Raw genomic sequence first — 21,139 nt, 5'->3', positions numbered from 1 at the left:
TTTCTAGCTAGCATTATAAGATGTAACAAGAGAAACCTTCTTCTTTTTTTTTTTTTTAATGTAATAGTTAATAATTGTTTCTGCTTCTGCTGTTAAAATTCCTTGCTAGAACAAGCAAGTACCTTTCATCTTTAAAAAATATGCTGCTTTTAGAAAGAATAGATTTTTGTAATAGCAGTAAGTCTTTCATGATTCATACCTGCTCCTTTCAGGGTGCAAAAACACCTACATATTTACAAAGATTGAGAGGGATTATGTGCTCAGAGTTGTCTCATCCCCCCTTCCCGCCTCCCCCAGAGTTAAAGATGCTTGCAGAATGGGATACTTATCTGCAGTGAAAAGCCTGTTCCATCAGGCCAGCCCCCCTGGAGGCAGCGGAAGATTACCAGCCTGGCTGAAACTCTGGAGTCAGGTAATTGTTTTACCTTCTGTTATTGTCTGCTGGTTCTGTTCTTTCAGTAGTAATTAAAAACACACAAGTACCTATGAGTCACTATTTTAAGTAGTGCTACAGCACCCACCTGTAAAGTGAATAAGAAAAATTGGCTTTTCATAGAATTCTCAGCTGGAATGGTGGTTCTACACTCAAAGCAGTAATAATACTGTTTAATGAGGTAAAAGGCTCTGGAAGTAATTCCCAGAAATAGGAAAGCTAACCTGCCATAGATTTGCTCTTCTAAGTGCTGACCTAGGATGAGACACATACTCTCCCAGTGCCCATAGAAGTGGACCCTGGCCTTGCCCACTCACCAGCATTATATTTTCCTGTTTTTGCGAAGTATTAATAATTTATTATTATTAAATGTTTCATTTATAAAATATTGTAATATATAAATATCATAAAACATTTTTTTAAAAGTATGGTCACTGTTCTGGAGACAACTATCAATTAATGTTCACTTGCCCAAAGACCAGAATGACACATATTCCATGTAGACCACAAAGCAACCTTCTAGGAATTGTTTAACATAGGAAATAGTATTTGACTGTGACCTTGGAGGATTTTTCTTCTTCTCTAGTTTCTCCTTTGGCTTTCAGACTGATTTTACAAAAATTCCAGCATCCTCCCCACCTCTTTTGGTGCCTCTCAGCACTTTGGAAACTGCTTTGCCTTACATCAAATTCTCCATCTAAATAAGCGCACATTATCGCAGACAGCTGAGGATGATTGCATAAACAAATTACCACATTTTTAACATTCATACAAGCCAGAAGTGTTCTTTGCATGCGTGGTTCAGCATTTTCATACTTCCATGATTTTATTTCCAAGCCAAATTGCATTCAAAAAGCAAAGCACATATTCATCTGCGGGAATTAACGACATACCAAGCTTGCAGATTCAACACAAAGCTGCTTTTGAGTTGCCACGGCTTTAAAAATAGCATCTGAAAAATTACTTGTGAAAAGTGATTTTCCATACATGAATAATTTAAATGGACAAATGAAATTTTATTGAAGTCTGTTTTCTTACCACCTCAAGCTGTATTTTGAGAAGATGTGTGAAATGTAAAGACTTTTTAGAATACTGGAAGAATAAGAAGTTTAAGAACAGAGCGGTAGCTGCATACCAGAAATGCTTGTGAAAAGAAGCTACATTTCAAATGTCATTTTCCTGGCCTTAACAGTATTCCTTCTTACACTGATAAGTAATTATAGAGGCAGATGTAACTTAGCCTGAGTACTTATCTGACTACTTTGTCACGGTTTTAAGAGATTTTAAATTTACTTCTCAGTGTCGTACTCATTTGGAGTTATCCATAGGACTTGGCATACTGCACAAATCAGAACAAAAGCTGAACGTTCCCAGGAAGTAGGACAAGGCAAGCAGCGTTCAGAGGTGGGGTGAGGGGAGGAGGAGATACGTGAAAAACTTTATGACTGTGCTGTAAGTCACATGATAGCGGCTCAATGGGAACGGAAGACATTTGATAGGGAAGGAGAACATGCAGAAATGAAAAGTGGATGCCGCAGCAGGACCTTTTTGAGAACAGCTAACTGAACTGAGTGCAAAATCATGTAAAACTGGTTTCGGAAATGATTTTGTTCTGACCTGAAAACAGCTCTTCTGACTTTAAGTAGTGGGGAAAACCACAGTAGTTTTATATCACTAAATTATTCCCAGTCTGTTTAGCAATGACTCAAGTTCAGAACTTGTGACCTCATGAATGAGTCAGACAAATTTATGATTTATCTTATAGAATACTATTACTATGATAACCATCAGTAACAGGAATATGGCAGAAAGTTTCAGACCTTGGTATAACAGATTTTGTAATTTAACTTTTTCTGAAGTTTTCTTAGAAAAAGCTATTATGGATGGATTGATGTTAATGAGAAACATTTACGTCATGTTAAATGAATTATTTGACTGGCCCAAAAAAGACATTGTGCTTCATCACATAATGGCTAACCACATAATGGCCTCAACCTGAGTGCACACTTGCTGGTGAGAGGCAAGATTACCAGCAACTTTGAAGCAGACATGCCTAACGCTCCCATCACTCTTAAGAAACAAAAAATCAGCTAAGAAATTCAGAGCTGTAGCATTACAATGTGGAATGTAACTGTTGCAACTGAAGCATGCTTCTTTTCTGGATGACTTAAGCCATCTCTACGTTATTACATATATTACTAGAATGTTATTGCATACCATGTAATTTTGTATTGTGTGTGGTTTTTCACAGAACTGACCACTTGAAAGTTGCTTGCTGTGATCAAGGAACAGATGGTGAGGTCTGAGGCTCATCCCTCTTCTGTAGTTAAGGGGCAGCTTAAGTGTGGTTTGAGGGCTCCAAAACAGGCATAAAGCTCCTAGGTCCATACAAGTCCAACTTGACAATAATGACATAGGAACATTCCCACTTTTTAGTTAAGATATAGCTGTGTCTGAGGAGTGGTCTGTCCATCCTGTATGTTATTTTGACAGGAAATATGTTAAGTTCCAGTTCTTGAAGAGGTCGTTGTAAAAGCAATTTAAAGACCATGACTTACTTCAGTATATTTGTTGTTTTTAGTTATCTTGAAGAATAACGTGGAACAGTTAAGCACAATAGTGTGCAAATATGATCTGAAGAAGTTCTCTTCTTACTTGAAGAATAAACTGCCTTGTCTCAAAAGTCAAAGTTTTTACAAAAGATAGACTTTTATTTTTGAATCCACTAATAGATGGTAGTATAATTCAACAATTAAGCAAGACCTATAGGGAATTTTGGATCTGGCCCTTGCCCAGAGATGTCAAATACTTGCTTTACCTGTTCAAAATGAAAATAAAACTTGAGTACCTACAAAACTCAGAAGGAAGATTTTTTTTTTCTTTGTGTTTGAGTGCAGAGAAAACGAATACTATCTTTCAAATTCTGCAAGCAGCCTTAACCAATGGGACTCAGTATGAAAGAACATAATCCACTGTCTCATGCAGTGATAAACTAAGTGCCACAACACCACTAAAAAAAACCACAACCCAACATAAAATTTGACAAAATCATTGCCAGTTTTCCAGGCTGGAAAATATCCTTAAAAGAGATGACATCTTTAATATGGTGAAGACTGGCTTGCAGTTTATGCATACATAAAAGAGGGGGAAAATAAATACAGCCTCCAACCTACAACTGGACAGCTAAAGATAGGGCTGATTTTCCTAACCACAGGCTAGCTAGACATGCTCATTAACTACGTGTTTCCTCAAGACACTTCTATCTTTTTCAGTCGTTGCACTGAGATTATGTGTTCCTCCACTCAGTCACTTCAGCAGCTTCAAGGGTGGTCATCCTAACTTAGATAAAAACATGCATTTGTTATATTCAAGGATACACATAGAAAAACTTGTACAAACGTTAGTTCTTACCGACAACATTGTTGGAAAATATTTTCCTGAAAAGTCAAGTTATGAGATTCAACACAAGGATTAGCAGATGAAATTTACTACCATGCAGTATGAGGATGTTGTGATATAACCCAACAGCAGCTCAGCAAAACATGGCCCTGCACTCACTGCCTCCCAAGTGGGAGAACTGGAAACAAAATAGAACTTGTGAGATGAGATAAAAGCTATTTACTAAGACAGAAAAGGTAAACGGAAACAAAAATACAATGATAACTATATAACTATATAACTATATATATATATATATTGCCACAGTGCAATTATTCTCTACCTGAATACCCACACCTAGCAACAACACAACTACCCACCAATCAACTCTCCACTGACTGATGCCCAGCAACCCTCTATTACTACACTGCAGTGATACGAAGCACAGCTGTCCTCCCCTGTAGAATACTTGGATGTTATTGGCATAAATGTTGAGGTATTATCAAGCTTATGATCATAATCTTCATTTATCAGGAACGCATCAGTGCCCAACTGAATGCAGTTACAATATTTTGTTTTTCTCTATCACTGTTAATGTTTGATTGCTAACGCTGTACCTTCTGTCTACTCTCTGTATCATATTTTCCATAATGAGATGGTTACTGAGAATATAAAGAAATAGCTGTATTTTCCACATTCTTCCTTGGAATTCTAATGATGCAACCACTTCTTTTTGACTTAAGTCACTCTTCAAGTACATTATCTGAAATACAGCTGTTTTCAATTTTATGTTCACTTATTACTGACCCATTAAACTTACCAGTTTCCCTGACTCTGCTCACGCATTCTTCACTGCCTGCTAGTTCTATGTAGGTCCCTTTTGTTGTTATGTTTTTTCTGCATGTCTCCCTTTGGTCCCAGCTTTCCTATTTAGTGACTCCTTAAATTCCTACAATGAGGGAATTTGGAAATGAGCAGAGATAAAGTTCTGCTAACTACCAGAGAAACAGCTTTAGGTGTTTGCTCTTTTCTTTCTATATTAACTAAGGCAGCTCCTATCACATTTTTGTTCTTGAACATACTTCACTGGTAAACAAAACATCAGTATTTCAGCACCTTTCTTCTGCATTTTACTAGTACCTCCATTTCTGTTCCATTACTAGTACTTCTAAGTGCTAGGACAGTACCTTAACGTAATGTCCTATTTTATCACCACACAATGCAAAAGCCTGCAGTCCCCCAGTTCTTTACAACTTAAGTATTATCAGTCAATAAAATGTACTGGGCTAAGAAACACATTCTTTAGCATATTAAATATGACTTTGTAACTACAGTGAACAAGGGCAGCATTTTCAAAAACTTCTCCACTGATGACAGAGAATTTAAAATGAGTCCCTGAGCCCATATGCTGCAATGCCAACTCACTTCCTTCAGAAGTTTCATCCAAAATGTAAAATGGTCTGCAATGGATTAAGATGCTCTTCAGCTCTCCTGCATGTTAACTTTCAATAATAGGACTAATAAGATGCATTTAACATCTACTACAAAGCCACCAACACAATTCTTTGAAGCTTTTTATCAGGACTTATAGTAGTACTCCTGATCTGTTTCCAAGTTAATTAAACTGGGAGGGAAGACAAAAATGCCTTTTCCAAGTGAAATGTGTTTTGTAACTGCTTTCAGTAAAAATATTTCACGCTCCTTTCACACCTTCTCTTTTGAATCACTGTATTGTTGTCACTGCCCCTGCTGAAAGCCTCTATTATTATTGCTTATCTCTTTTCTAGATTCCAAGTAAATGCAAATAACCAGAACTATCAATATATTTCCAGATAACTGAATGATGATAACCACAGTTTTTGCTTCAAGTGGTAAAAAAAACCACTGATGTTATATGGCCGAGAACCATGCATGTGTCACAGAAACCCAGCCTCCTAATTTTCAGCTTCAAAATTGGGGCCAAGGCCACTGGCTTGCCTTTGAATGGCTACTGAACATACATTTAACAACCAGACATAGAACTGTCCTTTTCCACAGCTAAATGAATATACTATTTCAATTCCTTCAGCATGAAGCAACACAGACCAACATTCAACTGTAGATTTGAGTAAGAGCTTTAATCAAAGCACAGACAGCAGTAAATACTGCATTCAGACTCCCCTCTCAAAAATAAAAGATACAAAAATACTTCAGAAGTATTTTACAAATTTACAAATTGTAAATTTTACTTTTACAAAAAATATACAAATGTTTTTCACTGCAAAGCATTTAATACATTTCTGTGTTACAACTATCGTCTTTCTTTTAGAATCATGTGTCCTGAATTGTTCTCCTCAGAGCACGTTCCAGAAATTACCTCAAAAGTATAATAAATTTATTTGCAACCAGGGTAGTAAGTGCTGAAGAAAATTATTCAAAACATTCAGCTCTGGGTCTTCTGAGCATCAACAGACCAAGATTAAACACTCAGGTCAGTCTAACCTCCATGCACTGGAATAGATGCTACCATCATGCTTTGTTACTAACCTAGGGAGCAAATAATCCAATCTGAATCTTGGCATTTGGGATTGATTAACCCTCATCTTCAGAATTAGTATTAAGAGAGATAATAACTCTTTCAGATATAAGTAAAAGAGATGGTTTATCCAGAAAAGACAGTGTTCAGAATATAGTTTGTATTTTACCCTAGGCAAGTAATATATGAAACTCTTTATGTGTTCTCTGAGATTCTATTTTGGTTACAGTCATCCTCTGTACCCGCATCATTCCATCACTTGCTGGGTAAGACTTATCTCAGTCATTTAACATATAATTCTTCTCCAGAGGCCAGAATACTTACTGAAAAAATCCATAAAGCACCCCAATAGCTCAGGGAGAGAAATCTGAGGAACACCTGAGGAGTGCTTTGACTGGCAGACAGTTGGAATTACAACTAAGAACTGAGAAACTTAGGAGGAGGAACAGATTTGTTTGACAGAAAAAAAATACCAATAATGCTTTAATGAACAGAAACAAAAAACAAAAACAAAAAACCTCAAATTGATGACTGTTTTGCAGTCTCACTGAACAATGCTGTTGCTCAGCTCAGTCAACCTGCTTCATGTCTGAAAGCCCTGCAAAGAAGGAAATACCCAGAATGCATGGAAGAAACCAAACTCCATGTATTACAGTCACACAAAACCAGTAACTGACCCTGTTCACTTTGTGGCACTAGCTTAGACAGGGACTCGATTCTCCTTGGCCCACTTTTTCATGATGCGGATAATGAATTCTACTTGAGAGTTACCAGTGCTCCTTAGGAGATGCAGTACTTCCCGCAGAGTCTCTCTACAAAGGTGAAAAGCAAAAATGTAAATGTGGGTAAGAATAAACTGATAAAATAAACAAGCACTCATGTCCAAACTGTTCTGTACAAGATGGTTTGTAGGCAGAGAGATCCATTTATCTGCAGAGAAGGAACAGGCAAAAAATATGCAATAGTTTAGATACTAAGGGAAAAAAACAAAGTCTTGTGTGCAGTTGCAATGGGGAGAGAATTTTCATATATAAATCCCTACTCTTGCAAAATAGTTCCCCAGAACAAAACAAAGCATTTTTCTTTAATGCTACTTACTTGCTAGTCTGAGGACGGCAACATCTAGTTTAATGCTACCAAAGCACCTTACAACTTACTAATACAAAAATAGCGTAGAAATAAACATACCAATAGGACAAACCAGTATGAAACTGCAGTTTGCTAGCTACTTTACAACAAGAACTTGTGTGCAAAACGTAAAACAGGCAGACTATGCACATTCTACTGCATCTATTGCAGCACTTGCCGAAAGGACACTTGAAGGGTGTACTGGTTAATGAGATTATTCCAGCAGAGAAGGGAATACAAGGAATGCGCAGAAGCCAAGATACACACCTTCCAGTGTACGAAATGGCAACTTTAGCCAGGGGAGAACGGCCATCTGGCAACACAGCAAAATATTCACAAGGGAACAGTTCTTAAATACAGCCTCACTGCTCTCTCTCTTCCACTCAGTGAAATGGACCAAAAGCAAAATTATCAATAACCGAGATCATTTCCTTTAAGCTTTCATCAAATATATCTTTGACTTTCATTTTTCAGAAATTAAAGTTCAGCAAATTTTAGCAGTCCCTCATTTAGTCATTATTTAAAGAAACCACATCCTTCCTCAAGAGCTGAGAAAGTGCTCCCTTATTTCTGTTCTGTGAACTGCCATGGGACACTTCCATTCTTAGGCCATCAACACAAAATGAGGTCTTTTCCTCCAGGACACAAATATATTACATTTATAACTTGGCTCTTACTATTATAATGGCCAATATATTTTGGTTGCCTGCAATTCACAGCATTCACTGATAAGACATTCTCTACCACATATTTTCTAACTAACTGTTGTTGTAGAAGATGCAGTTCAAATTGAACACTGTATATATGGAACTACTGGCCAGAGTTTCAATTCTCAGACAGGTCAATAAGTATTCGGAATAAATAACTGCTCCTAAAACTAAGATTAAGATTTTAGCTTATAGATAATTGGAAATAGGAAAATTGCAAAAAAGAAAAAGCCGATAGAACAAAGAATACTTACTTTGCTTCTCGGCCTGCTAAGATCATTTGAAAGACACCAACACAAGCACCCCTCTTGCCTTCCCAGTATTCAGGATTACTGTCCAGTCTCTCTAGGACATCAAATGCTTTGGCTGCATAGTAAAACTGACGCATCTGCACAAGAAGAAGAGAATCACTCTATTTTCGTGACCATATGACCATCTTTCAGAAGTGGATTAAAAGTTTTGAGTTCAGTTTTCTGGAATCAACAGTAAGCCATAGAAGCAATGTGCATTTATTCTCCCATTTTTCTTCTGGCATCAAGTGACAGAATTAGTACATTTCAGTTCTATGTATGGAAACGCATGGTGTTAACATCAGCACTATGTGTCTTTGAAAACATAGACAAACTGCACTGTAAACTTCTAATAATTGGTTATGATCAGCACTGTTCTTCTTTTGATCATAAACACTGAACAAAAGCTAACAGAACTTCTTACCCACTTTTACTTTTCCCCTTCAAATCAGTATTAACTTTAAAGTATGAGTTGCTCAATATACAGTAATATCTACTGTACCAAAGTCCTTGATACAACATCAACTCAAACTACAATAATAGAATCCTTAAGGTTGAAAAAGACCTCTAAATCAATCAAGTCCAGCCACCACTAGCCCAAAACAGTCCTTTAACATTTTAAAACACAACCTGCTTTACTCACCTAGAGATGGTCACAAAGGTGGATCTGTATGTGTTTTGGGTTAAACTCAGAGCTAAATTTTACATTTCACTGTTACTGTACAGTGTGAATTAAGATTTGGTGATTCTATACCTCAAAATTTTCTTAAGCATAAGAAAACTGACTACATACTCTATCTTTCTTGCCTTGGACTCTCTACTTGTAAGTGGGAACAACAAGCAAGTTGGTTGATAACAGTCAGTAATAAAGGAGTGATTGCTGTAATTGCCACTTGTCAAGACATTTTAACTTACATGAACCTTATATATGACTGTTAATATTTTTCAGTTTGGCAAGCCTGAGTAGCAACTTGTAGCTAGCCTCTTCCAGGAGGAGAACATGGAAGATAAACAGAGCACAGCCTCCCATCCTTTGGTGGCAGGAAGCCTGTCCTTTATTCTCAGCAGATGCAGGCTGTGGGAGCTATGCTGAGATACTTAGAGAAGTACAGGTACATGGTAACGTTAACCATGGGTGACTGGCAAGCACTGGAATGAATGGGAATAAAGATGGTGAGTATCTCAGCTCAGAATACACTGAATAGTGATCTCTCCAAAGTGGCGTCTAATGAAGTTCCATTAAGCAGATACCAATTTAAAGTCCTATTTTTACCTCACATAAAAGCAAGAATTGCTTCAATTCTTCCAAATTCTGCGTTGCTTCCTATATGAATGGATAAAATGGTCTATTCCATGAAAAATAAACAAGAAATCAGCCAAAAGTCTTGCAAGCTAGATTCCTCAAGCAACTGCTATCAAAACAGACAGCAACATGGCAACTAGCTATACCTAGACTCACATGGCTGTTAGCCTTGCTAAACCATGTTCTTTCAGCGTTCTGTTGAATGAAGCCTTGCATGACTGCTTCTTTACAGCTATGGTTCTGTTTGCAGACCTCCAGTATAATATTTCAGAAACAACTGCAGAATGCTACATAAACTCAACAATATATTGCAAGTGCCAGTTAGTGGGAGAAGTGGACAAAGCTAATACTATAGAAAGACAAGTTATAATACTGCATTAATTCCACAGCCTTTGAAATGAAATTCCTTGGTCATTTGTGGCCAGGTGTAGCCATAAATACCCTGAAAAAATTTAGGCAATTTTTAAGAGCTCCAGGTAAAACCAAAGCATGGAGCTGCCTCTCCTATAGTACACAGTATGGTTTTGAGAAGAATTTAGTTGAATTAATCAACTGTTAAAAGTGGGATTTAATATGGCCTAGAGACAGATTTTACCTAAGATATAATTGTCAACTTGCTTTGATAAATTGCAGCCAGGGGAGATACCAGAGGTGACAGCCACCTGTTTGAGCAAAAAAGAGCAGATTGTGCCTGGCCAACCTGGTGGCCTTCTACAAAGGAGTGACAGCAATAGTAGACAAAAGAAGGGAACTTATGACTCCCTGTTCTTGTGCAAGGTCTTTGACATGGTCCCATACTACAAAGCCAAGTGCAAAGTGCTGCACTCAGGATGGGCCACAGAATGTTCAGAAGGTTGGAACATCTTTCTTATGAAGAAAGGTTGAGGAAGATGGCTTGTTTAGCCTGGAGAAGGATCCATGGACAACTCACTGTGACTTTCCAGTACTTAAGGGGAGCTTAGAAGCAGGAGGGAGACTGACTTTTTACATGGTCTGATAGCGACAGGACAAGGGGGAGCATCTTTTAACTAAAAAAGGGGAGATTCAGTGTTAGACAGAAACTCTTTACTCAGAGTGGGGAGGTGCTGGCACAGGCTGCCCAGAGAAGCTGTGGATGTCCCATCCCTGGAGGTTCAAGGCCAGGCTGGATGGTGTCCTGGGCAGCCTGAGCTGGTGGGTGGCACCTGTGGCTGTGGCCCTGCCCACAGCAGCCAGGTTGGAACAATCTGATGTTGTGTTGAGGGACATGGTTTAGTGGGAGCTATTGGTAATAGGTGAACGGTTGGACTGGATGATCTCGTAGGTCTTTTCCAACCTTGACAATTCGATGATTCTATCATTTGTCAGAAGAAAGAAAACTGCAAAAAAGAATGTTATAGAGAGTATGCAGGCATTGCTGCTCTTTGGAAAGCTTGGCTGAACTGAGAAGTTCTGCGAGGTTTTCAACAAGACTCAGTTCACTGTCCTCTATGATGGCAAGTTTGGTCACTGTATTTCTAATAAGCCTACACTAATAGCAACTAACTCTTGTTCATTCACTTAAATCAGGAGTCTCCATTGAACCAGTTCCTCAGGAACTGCACCTGTTCTGCTTTTCTCACATCTGCCTTCTAAAAGCAGTGAACTATTCTATTTTCCAATTACAGATCATTTTTTCTTTCTTCTATAGCGCCTTTTACAGTCTTCTCAAACCAGTAGGTCTTTACATCTCTACATTCATCCTGCAGACTAAGCTCACATTTTCTGTTACACATTTTGCAGAACAGAACATCAAACTTGAATCCAAGCTAAGTCTCCTAGTGTAGAAACACCATCTGATATATATTAGGAATTGAGGCAGAATTGTAGTCAACTTCCCATGTTCTCTTTGCTACTAACATAGCATTTTATGAACTAGAAATTGTGGAATAAACTATTGTTATCAATAGATAATGCATAGTTTGCTGGTATTTTAGTTACTATCTACCAAGTTTATCTACCAAGAAGACCCATAGGTCAAAATGCTGACTAAGCCTTGCCAATTTATCTACACTAATAAGCATACCCCTGTTATAAGAGGAAGTTCAATACTAATGACAAAGATGAGAGGTATTAAAAAAAAAAAAAAAGCTGTTAATGCAATTGCCAAATGAACATTCTGTACACTAAGCTCTAAAGCACTGAGATGCAGAATCATTTTTGTTTTTAAAAGACGACTCACTTTGTAGCAGTCATTTGCAATGAGCTGCAATAGGCTAAAGGACTCCCCCGAGGTCTCCATCTTCAGATAAAGCTTCCAGGCCAACTGTGGTTTCTTATTCATAATATCTGTAATAATGACAAAAACTTGGGATCATTAAAAGAATATGCCATACACAATACTCGGTGAAAAAATTGAATAAATGTTTCTGAATTTCCTTCTCAATGTGAATGCATGCCTCAACCTGTAAGCATGAAGCTGGGAAGGGAAATGCATCCTTACCTTCTGCCTTTCTAGTGATATCAGCAATTCTTCAGAGAACACTAATAATTATGGAGAGTATACATCTCACTTTGTATTTCGCAGGTATGGCAACAAGCACAGCTTGTATGATTTCAGAAGTGGATAAACAACAGAACTGAAGGTATAACAGAAGGTTTTTATGTGGGACAATTAACTGGACAGTCAATTTAGATGTTGAAATTTCGGATTTTGTGTTCTTATGCACATAAAGATTTTAATTGATGCTGAAGTAAGGCCTTTGATAATTGGTGCCCACCTCAATCTAAACAATGAATCCCCACAGTTCATGGAAAACCAAAAAGAATGATAGAATAAAATAAAAGCTCCTATAGCCTCCAGACACAATAAAATGTGTCATTATGCATCTACTAGAAAAAAAATGTGTCCAAATCCTTGAAATTTCATCCTGGTTTTAGATTTTAATTTGTGACTGGAAATTTTCATTGGCTTTCAAGCATAACTGTTAATACAATTTGAAATGAAAGAAACTGAATCTTGCATTTCAGCTGGTGAAAATGTCTACTAGCACATCTGAATATAAAGAATTCTAAAAATTGATTTTATGAATAAAGACCATGCTGTTAATGTGAGGCTTATATTGTTACTTCCAGACATGTTCGAATACTGGGAGAAAAGGAAATGAAGTATTTCTTTTTCATGTCTTATCAGCAACTCACAGAGTAGATGGGTGCTTGTACATGGAGAACTCTCATACTTTTTCAAAAGAGGGACTGTTCAGCTTTTCACATTTGTTCCCACTGTGCCAATACATATATTGCAGGTAGAATGAGTGGGAATCATCAACAATAAACAGCCAATATAAAAACTCAGGATTTATGGACAGTTCTTGTTTAGGAAGCAGTATAACAGTTTAATCAGCTTTGGATAACATATGCAATGGCAAATAGCCAGGTCTTAATTTCCACATACTAACCCATCTACTAATGGACTACTGCTCATGCCATGGCTTTCTACCTCCTCTTTGGGAAGAATCTGATGTAAATGGTTCAACAACCTTAAACAGAAAAATATTGTCTAGCTTCCAAAAAAGATGCATCTCTAGTGCTTTCTCCCCTTTGAAGATATTTCAGGATTGAACTGTGTATGACTCAAGACCTAATAATGCTCTGACATGAACGAATCAGAATGCTCTGTAATTTCCATAGCAGCTTTTATCCAGGAGTACATAATAGTAATTTATAAACTTGACACTAAAAGATCAGTACACTCATCAATGAACAGTTCCTTCTGCAAAAAATTCTAGAAGCTGTTTGGAATGAAAATTTTAAGATAAATAAGAAGAATATAGCAACTCTACTGAAACTTCAGGAGGAATTCAGAATGCTGAGGCACGCCTGAGAACAAACAGCAACTTCTATGAAAATGCCACAGAATTTATAGTTGACACTATAGTCGACCTCTTGTAGAAAAGTTCGTGCATTCAGAGTTCTGCACTTCCGGAGGTATGTCACAGAACTATTGTGGCACAAAATCAAAGGGATGAACAGTCTACTGAACAAGCGTGAATTCCCTTAACCACGGTAGTACTCCCAATAAAATTGGAATTGTACAGACCCTTGTGCCTGACCCAGTACTGCTGCTTCTATTTTATGTTTTACTCTGAACATTTTACAGTTTTAATCCAGTCTTTCAAGACAGGAAATCCTCACTCAAGCAACTGAGTAGACAACTGAGAAGAAAAACATTCACTGGTTAGGACAAAACTGCATTGATGGAACCATAACAACGCTGAAGCTGTAACTGCTTAGTGAAGCCAGACATATGAAAGTTGCAATAACCACCCAGACTATAATGAGTGCACAATCAGCTTTTCACTTTTAAAGTCCTGAATCCACCTACAACATTACATTCAATTAGGAGAGCGGATTGCCAAGACTGATGCAATAAAGGAGGATCTGTATTCTGTTGAGAGCAATGTTGAGAGTAAAGTGACTCACAGCAGCGAGCCAGCCAGCTAAGGTAAACAAAATCATTCTTTATCTTCTCGCTCTGGATCAAAAGGAACACCTGCAGGAAGAAGGAAAATAAAAGATTATATATATGCACGTACTTTTAAACAAACACAAGGCAGACCTGCCTAGTTTCAACATGCAGATAAGGTTTAAGCCATGCAACAATGGCTTCATGAGAAGACTCTGAGTTTGCAACTGTAGTGCAGGGGCATATTGCTATGTTGAGTAGGTGGAGGACTGAAAGAGTGCAATGCTTATCAAGGGACTGCTGCAGCTTCCAAGTGCCAAGCTGTACAGAGGGTGTGGACTACTCTCAACAAGTGCCAGTAAGTGGCCACGAAACTCAAAGGGCACAAAGGAGCACTGGGCCTGTAGGAAAAAGTATTTGGAACCTGTTTGTTTAGAAAGCAATGCATGCAATTTAATTAGCATCATCCTGAAATACCAGAAGTTTCACTATATATATGAGTCTTTATTCCCTGTACATGTCAGAGTTCATTTTAGGTGAGCAATAAGCCATTTCTTACCCTTTTGGTTTCAGTAAGGTTCTGAAGCAAAATATTAGCCTTTTGGAATTTACTGGGCAAAAACAAACTTATTACATTCTGCATCCAAAGGGGTGTGTGTGGGAGAAGTGATGCATTTTAAGATGTACTTTGGTTTTATTCACAGGAAAAAAAAACAACAAAACCCAAGCCAAACAACTATGTATGCCTCTTTGGAGGTATATCTGTGAATATACTTGGGATGCTTCTGGCAAAATAAACAGATAAGGAAAGATATATTTATAGAAGCAGATATATGTACTGGAATTGTGAGTTCCACAGAAATAAAGAGCTCTGTTGTGAAGAGGCTTAAAGAGTTAAACAAAACATTAGAAAGGAGAAAACTGAAAAGCAAAACCAAACCAAATCTGTATGATCCACTTCAGATTTTTTTTTTCCTAGTTCATATTCTGACAGCCATGTGGAAAACATAGCTTCCATCTTCATAATAGCTATTTGCTTCTGCATATCTTAGTTGTAATTGAGTTTCTACTGCACATAGACACAAAAAATGCTGTGTGTAGAAGTTAATCTCTTCCAGCTGCATCTGGATGCTGCTGAATAAGATAGCGAGCACTTCCTCTTCTCCTCCCACATCTCCCCAAGGAAGAAATGTGTTGGTTTTTTTTGTTGTTGTTGTTGCATGTTTTTTTAAAAAACACAAACTTCTAGGGACACCTAGCAGCTCTTAACTATTCAGTGTCTTTTACTCAGTATGCTATAGCCAATCTGAACAATAGGATTGCCTGAGATCCCAGACAAAGTGTAGGAAATCTGATTAAGAAGGCATTCTTTGATCAATTAGAGGGAGCTGCAAGCACTCTTGTGACGCACCACAAGCAGCATGACTCTCCATACACCTCGCATTACAAGATTAGCAAGATAATCTTTTCTGAATAGTGTTCACTGTGAGTTTCAGTTCCTTTACGAATGTTCCACGCATTCTAATTAGTTTCAACCAAAATGAAGATGTGGATGGAAAAAAAAAAAAGAAGAAAAAAAGGAAGAAAACAGGAGTATGAAGGAAACATTTCTATCATTGTTTTTTAAGAAAATAAAAACATACCTCTTCAGCTTCACTAAAAAGGCCCATGGAAGCTTTGGCTTGGGCGTAGTTGAAGTTAAAAGTGTCGTCATTGTAAAAGTAACTCTGGAGAAAAAAAAAAAAAAAGCCACACAGAAAGAAAAAAAACTCAAATGGTGTAATAAGATTAAAAATAACACCCCACCCCATCTCTCTGAGTCAACAACAATCAAGACAACAGGAAGGAAAAAGAAAAACCCACATTATGAACATGCAACATTTATAAGCAGTGGGTAGAAAATTATGGTCTGGGTTTCCATCCTACATTTGTGACTACATTCCACAGTATTAACCGTGAGATATCTGGAAAATACTCCATGCTCTAAATTGCAGTGGCAGCTTTTATAGGCGTAATTTTCATTTTGGTCATGTGAAGACATGCTGTGCTGCCATGTTCTCTTTCACCTCCCAAATACTTCACCATGAGAGCGGTAAATAGGTAGCTGACTCCCTAAAGGCATAAGGAGATGAACAGTTTATTTTTCCAGTACTACTCAAGAAGTTCAACAAGACATCCTCCTGTGGATCTGGTTATGTGACAGATGCTAATCTGAAACACTGGATCACATGAAAGAGGTGGAGCTGCAGTGCTGGGCTGTAGCCAGGGAGCAGACCTTGTAATAGGACTTTCCTAAGCTCAAGACTTGCTTACAGGTACCCTTCTCTTAGTGCGATACTAAGCTGTTCTCTTCTGTGATATCACACAGAACGCACCTGGTTAATGAGAGATCAGGTTGATCTGGCTGCATCTCTTCTAAAACACCGCATGGGCCAAAGCAGGAAAAGAAATTCTAGGTACAGATTAGCCTGATGTTTGGATTTGACCCAGATATCTTAGATTTGATCATGGTCAGAGGTCCAGATTAAAGTATAGTTAAAATGACCAAAGTTAGCTGAGCCTATTCTGCCTTCAGTCCTGTCAACACACTGCCTCACACGCAGACCTGGTGCAGGTAAACTGGATCACAATACCATAGCAACAAGCATGAATGAAACTGTGGATCTCTGCCAAGCAGAGGCACAGTGCTTGTGAAAAGAACCCAGGAAAAAAGCAGGATAGCTTATCTAGCATCCATAGTTATCAAAAGGAAAGCTTTCTTGAGTACATAGTAACAAATTGTGTGGAAAAATAATGGTTTTTCTTATATTACATCTATAAGAGAAACAGCATGTATTAGGAAGATCCATTTTTAGGTAGCTTTGGTTTGCTCCCTCGTTAAGAGAGAGAAGTAGGTGAAAAGCATAGCTAGAACTGTACAAATATATGGAAAGCAAGGGACAAGACCTTTTGCCAGGGCTCCCTGTCTCCTTTCATTATGTACAGACACTTGAGGAACCTCATCCCTTCCCTGTCACAGGCAGTCACAAAGACCCAGCCCACCCACATATATCTAGCCACCGCCCTGAGAGAAGAGGTGAGAAGTTGCCAGCAGTTGCCAGATGTCCAGCTTTCGCCTAAATAATCTATGCTAAGGTCCAAAGGAGCTGGCAAATACAGCAAGCTATGTGAAAGCACGAGGATGAACCGACTGGGGGAATCTCAAACTACGTCTGTGCAAATATTTCAGTACCCTTCGGGTGAATTAACTGGTTTCACCAAATGAGAATTACAACACTTTACTGTATTCTTCCTCAATGATAGTTTTGTGTGAATCAGCACAAGTCTCAGGTTAAGCAAAGCTGGTAAGCAAGTTGCTGGTTTTACTGCATGAATAGCTCCTTCTGTTCAAATACTCTCCATTGTATTTTTGAATTAAAACTGAAAAGAAGCTCTGTCAGCAACCAAACTCAAAAACTGTCATTCAATCCTGGCTGTATTAATGCCAGAGACCAGAACTGCTGCAAAAACAAGACTAGCAGAAATGGACCCGTACTGCAAGATATTCAGGCAGCTACATGGTTTTTTTTTTCAGTCACTGGACTTCACTCTTTCATGGTCTTTTTACTGGCCTTCAGTCTTTGCATAAAACAGTGCTCTGAGTGACATGTATTTCAGTGAGACACTCAGATGCTCAGTTGAACAATGAAGCATTCGTTGGGGCCAGAACTCAGCTGAGCTTGAATTATCTTGTCTTCTCAGATGATCTTTAGTGCTACAATGTCACCACCAGAGCAGCTGGCCATACATTTATAATAGGGTGTCCTCTGAGACATTCTCATGCCTTAAGCTGTTTTAATCAATCATAGATGAAAGTGGTATTTCCTGTAATTATCATGTAAACATGTCTTCAGAGAATGCACAGCTCTACATAAAGAGTTGCAGAGATTGTATTGAAGTTTATTTCTGTAAATGAAAATACACAAAAGGTGACCGAAAAGCCAACTCATCCTGCTCTGTAAAATGGTACAAGAACTACTTGCATTCCATGGCCTAAATAAATCTGACAGTGGCTAAGCTCTGCTAGAATTGATGAGTATCACCTACCTCAAATGGGCCATGCAAGGAAAGCAGTAGTAGGCAGAAGATATCTGTCCTTAGCCCTTGCTTTTTATCAGCAGCACTATGTCTCAGAGTGCCAGTATTGATAAACCCCTCCAAGAATTTAACAAATATATTTTTTACTAGGTTTATCATTTTGCAACTTGGATACAAAGGATACAAAACCTTTCAAAAACTTGCAATTCAAGGAGGAGCCATGACAACGAGTTTGATAAACCACCTGCTTGAAGGGACAAAACTAATTTGCTTAGAAAAGATGTTGTGAGTTTACTGTAATTCCAGCAAGCCACATTTTGCTTTCAATACAAATCAAATAGAGATTTCAAATCTACCTGGTTTATTCTAATCTTCATTTTGTATCACCTTGTTTTCTTACCAATCTTCATTATGACTAATATTATTTTCTTTCATTTCTGTAGCAAGTAATACCTACCTTCTAAACCTCTTAAGACAGTATTTCAATTTCTAAGAATTCTCTGAAATACTTTTCTTTCTGTATTGCAGAAGGGAGGGTCCAGTATTTCCAGTATTTCAGATAAGAGTAAACCATATACCATTATGCAATGAAATGATGTTTTTCTATTGACCTTCCTTTACTTAGCTTAATATTTTGTTTAATCCTTACAACACATCCTCTTTACAACTGTGAAAACTGAGAGTTATCTTTGCCTAAAAATGTGTCAAAACAGGTATATAGTTAAAAATAGGCATATACAACACTGTTTGCTCTATGTGGAATATACTGCTGTACATTGTTCTTCTCTGATGATTGATTTTGGCAAACGACTATTATGGATGGAAAAGTTCAGTTGCAAGCTAAGATCCACTTACTTGTAACATGTAACAGTAGTGTTCATACTTCCAGTAGAACTGCCAATTTAAAACAAAAAACCCCAAACCAAACAGACTGAATATTGCATTTTTCCTTTTTTTCCCCTTCAGACTTTCTTTCCAACCTTTCCTACACCGTTTCCCTTTATACCCTCACAAACAGAACTGCTCACCAAATCCCCTCAACTCAGTACTTCTCTTATCTCATGACTTTGCCCTATCCTTTCATCACCCTATTGCCTACTTGCACTCTTAATTTCTATTTAGTGTCTCACTCACTTCTGACCCTTTCCTTTAAAAATGCAAACCACACTTTACTTTCCAATATAGGTGATTACTCCTTTTGCCTCCCCAGATACTACTATACTCTCTCTTTTCTAAGCTTTCCCATATACATTGGCAGTGGTGATTAATCTCCTTTAACTTTAGCCTTTCCAGGTTAGAACTGGTTGTTCAAGAGCTGTGCATATCTTTGGGGTGACTCATTCCATTTAGGACAACTGTAAGAAATACACAAGATGAATTCTCCTCCTAAAGTTATCGTGTGTCCATATTGGCTATACACTGAGATAAGATGATGAGTTTTAACTGGAATTCTAACTCTTAGATGGCCTGAATTAGGCAAAACAAATCTCACTGCTAGTTTCTAGTGCTCCTTTTCTTCAATTAAACACTCACTTCAGTTTAGGGTAATAGATGTCTATTCATCCCACTATAGTGGAGCCATTCCAGTTGCTATAGCCACTTGGAGTTTCATCACTGACCTCTCCCCTGATGTAGTTTAAAAACATTACACTTCTGTCATACTTCACCCATGCTCTGGCATTGTTACAACCACATGCATATTCCTTAGGTCTCCCCTCCCTTAGAACATCATAGCTCTCTCTCCATCTAGTGCAGATTCTCATTCCTTTTCTTATCAAATAGAGTTCTTACTACTCTTGTCTCCAGTCACTGGAGTAAGATTGCAATCACTTAACCCCATGATCAAACTACAGCCTATCTCTGGGTCCTCACATCTGATTTATAAGTAAATAACTAATTTACAGTCATTTCAATCCATTGAATGCAGGTGATGTGACAGCATTGCATTTTGGTAACTGTAAGCTCCTCTCACTCTGAAAAACGCAATACTACCTATAGGGTACCATTTGGATTGCTTCCATAAAAATAGCATTCTTAGCTTTCTGCTTTGGTAATACTGCCCTGTCTTAACCCATCAGTGACTGCTTTCTCTTTAAAATATAAGCTTTATTACTTCCAAGATCCGTCTTGTATTATCTTCCTTACACACTCACTTTCATCATACTTGTGTTCCCAGTTCTTAGCTAGTGACAAAACAAACATTTGTTTTTTAGTTCCCTGCTGCTACAAATTAGTTAATTGTCTTCCTTTAGTTACCTTTCTCTTCTCCTGTGATGCCACCACAAAGTCTGATACTAATTAAATTGCAGGCTGAGACCATCGTGTCCACCATGCTGCATGATGCTACTTTGTGAACTGCTCCCATACATTTGGGTCCATTTCCATGTAGCACTGTTGTTCCCCTGTTCCTATTATGTTTCTGTATCTTCTTCTGTCTCACACAGTATAGCATAATTCCACCAGTAGTGATTCGATGCATTATAGTGCTACCAATGCTACATAAGAATAATACTAACCTTGACTGAGTTGAGGTAAATCAGGACATTAGCAAACTGTCTAAGAAGAAAGAAGCAGGAGGCCATGCACTGTCTCCCTGGAATGGTATCTGAAATTCAGGAGAAATGCAGATTAGTAGAATTTAACAGTTATGTGGTAATGAAGGTCACTGCCAAGATTGCTGGCAACTATGAAAGCAACTAACTTCTAAAAATAATGTGGCTTGCCTTTTCAGGCAAAGGAGTGCACTAGAGGTTAGATAAGCTATTAGATCATCTTGTCATCTTTCTCTACAGCATACAATAACTATCATGAGACTGCATTCAGCAGCACACTCAACAGAAATAAACTGCTTAAGTAATACAACTTTTTCCATGACAAAACATATG

The 21,139-nt window shown here is 37.9% G+C and overlaps 1 protein-coding gene and 1 long non-coding RNA gene across 8 annotated transcripts in view; one reads left to right on the top strand and one right to left on the bottom strand.

The window, feature by feature from the left end:
- The window catches only part of LOC107313518 (uncharacterized), a 32,801-nt gene that overhangs the window by 4,056 nt on the left and 7,606 nt on the right, over positions 1–21,139 (top strand). For 2 of the 4 annotated variants that reach the window (XR_014934741.1, XR_014934739.1), the window contains 2 exons: positions 213–412; positions 1,020–3,289. This is a non-coding gene — a long non-coding RNA (uncharacterized LOC107313518). Of the gene's footprint in view, positions 1–212; positions 413–1,019; positions 3,290–21,139 lie in introns of those variants that run through there. The other 2 variants (XR_014934744.1, XR_014934740.1) reach the window with 2 other exon arrangements.
- IFT56 (intraflagellar transport 56) overlaps positions 5,910–21,139 on the bottom strand; it is a 43,275-nt gene continuing 28,045 nt past the window's right edge. For 3 of the 4 annotated variants that reach the window (XM_015861753.3, XM_015861776.3, XM_015861786.3), the window contains 6 exons: positions 20,771–20,859; positions 15,821–15,904; positions 14,195–14,264; positions 11,955–12,061; positions 8,416–8,549; positions 5,910–7,138 (listed from right to left, as the gene is read on the bottom strand). In XM_015861753.3, the coding sequence (XP_015717239.2) occupies positions 7,027–7,138; positions 8,416–8,549; positions 11,955–12,061; positions 14,195–14,264; positions 15,821–15,904; positions 20,771–20,859 (596 nt within the window). In that variant the 3' untranslated portion in view covers positions 5,910–7,026. The remainder of the gene's footprint in view (positions 7,139–8,415; positions 8,550–11,954; positions 12,062–14,194; positions 14,265–15,820; positions 15,905–20,770; positions 20,860–21,139) is intronic. The other variant, XM_015861761.3, reaches the window with a different exon arrangement.

Source organism: Coturnix japonica, chromosome 1 (assembly GCF_054131305.1).
Source record: "Coturnix japonica strain WE chromosome 1, WE-NBRP24, whole genome shotgun sequence".
NCBI lineage: Eukaryota > Metazoa > Chordata > Aves > Galliformes > Phasianidae > Coturnix > Coturnix japonica.
Note: the sequence above shows the minus strand (reverse complement) of the source record. Positions and strands in the feature narration are given on the sequence as shown.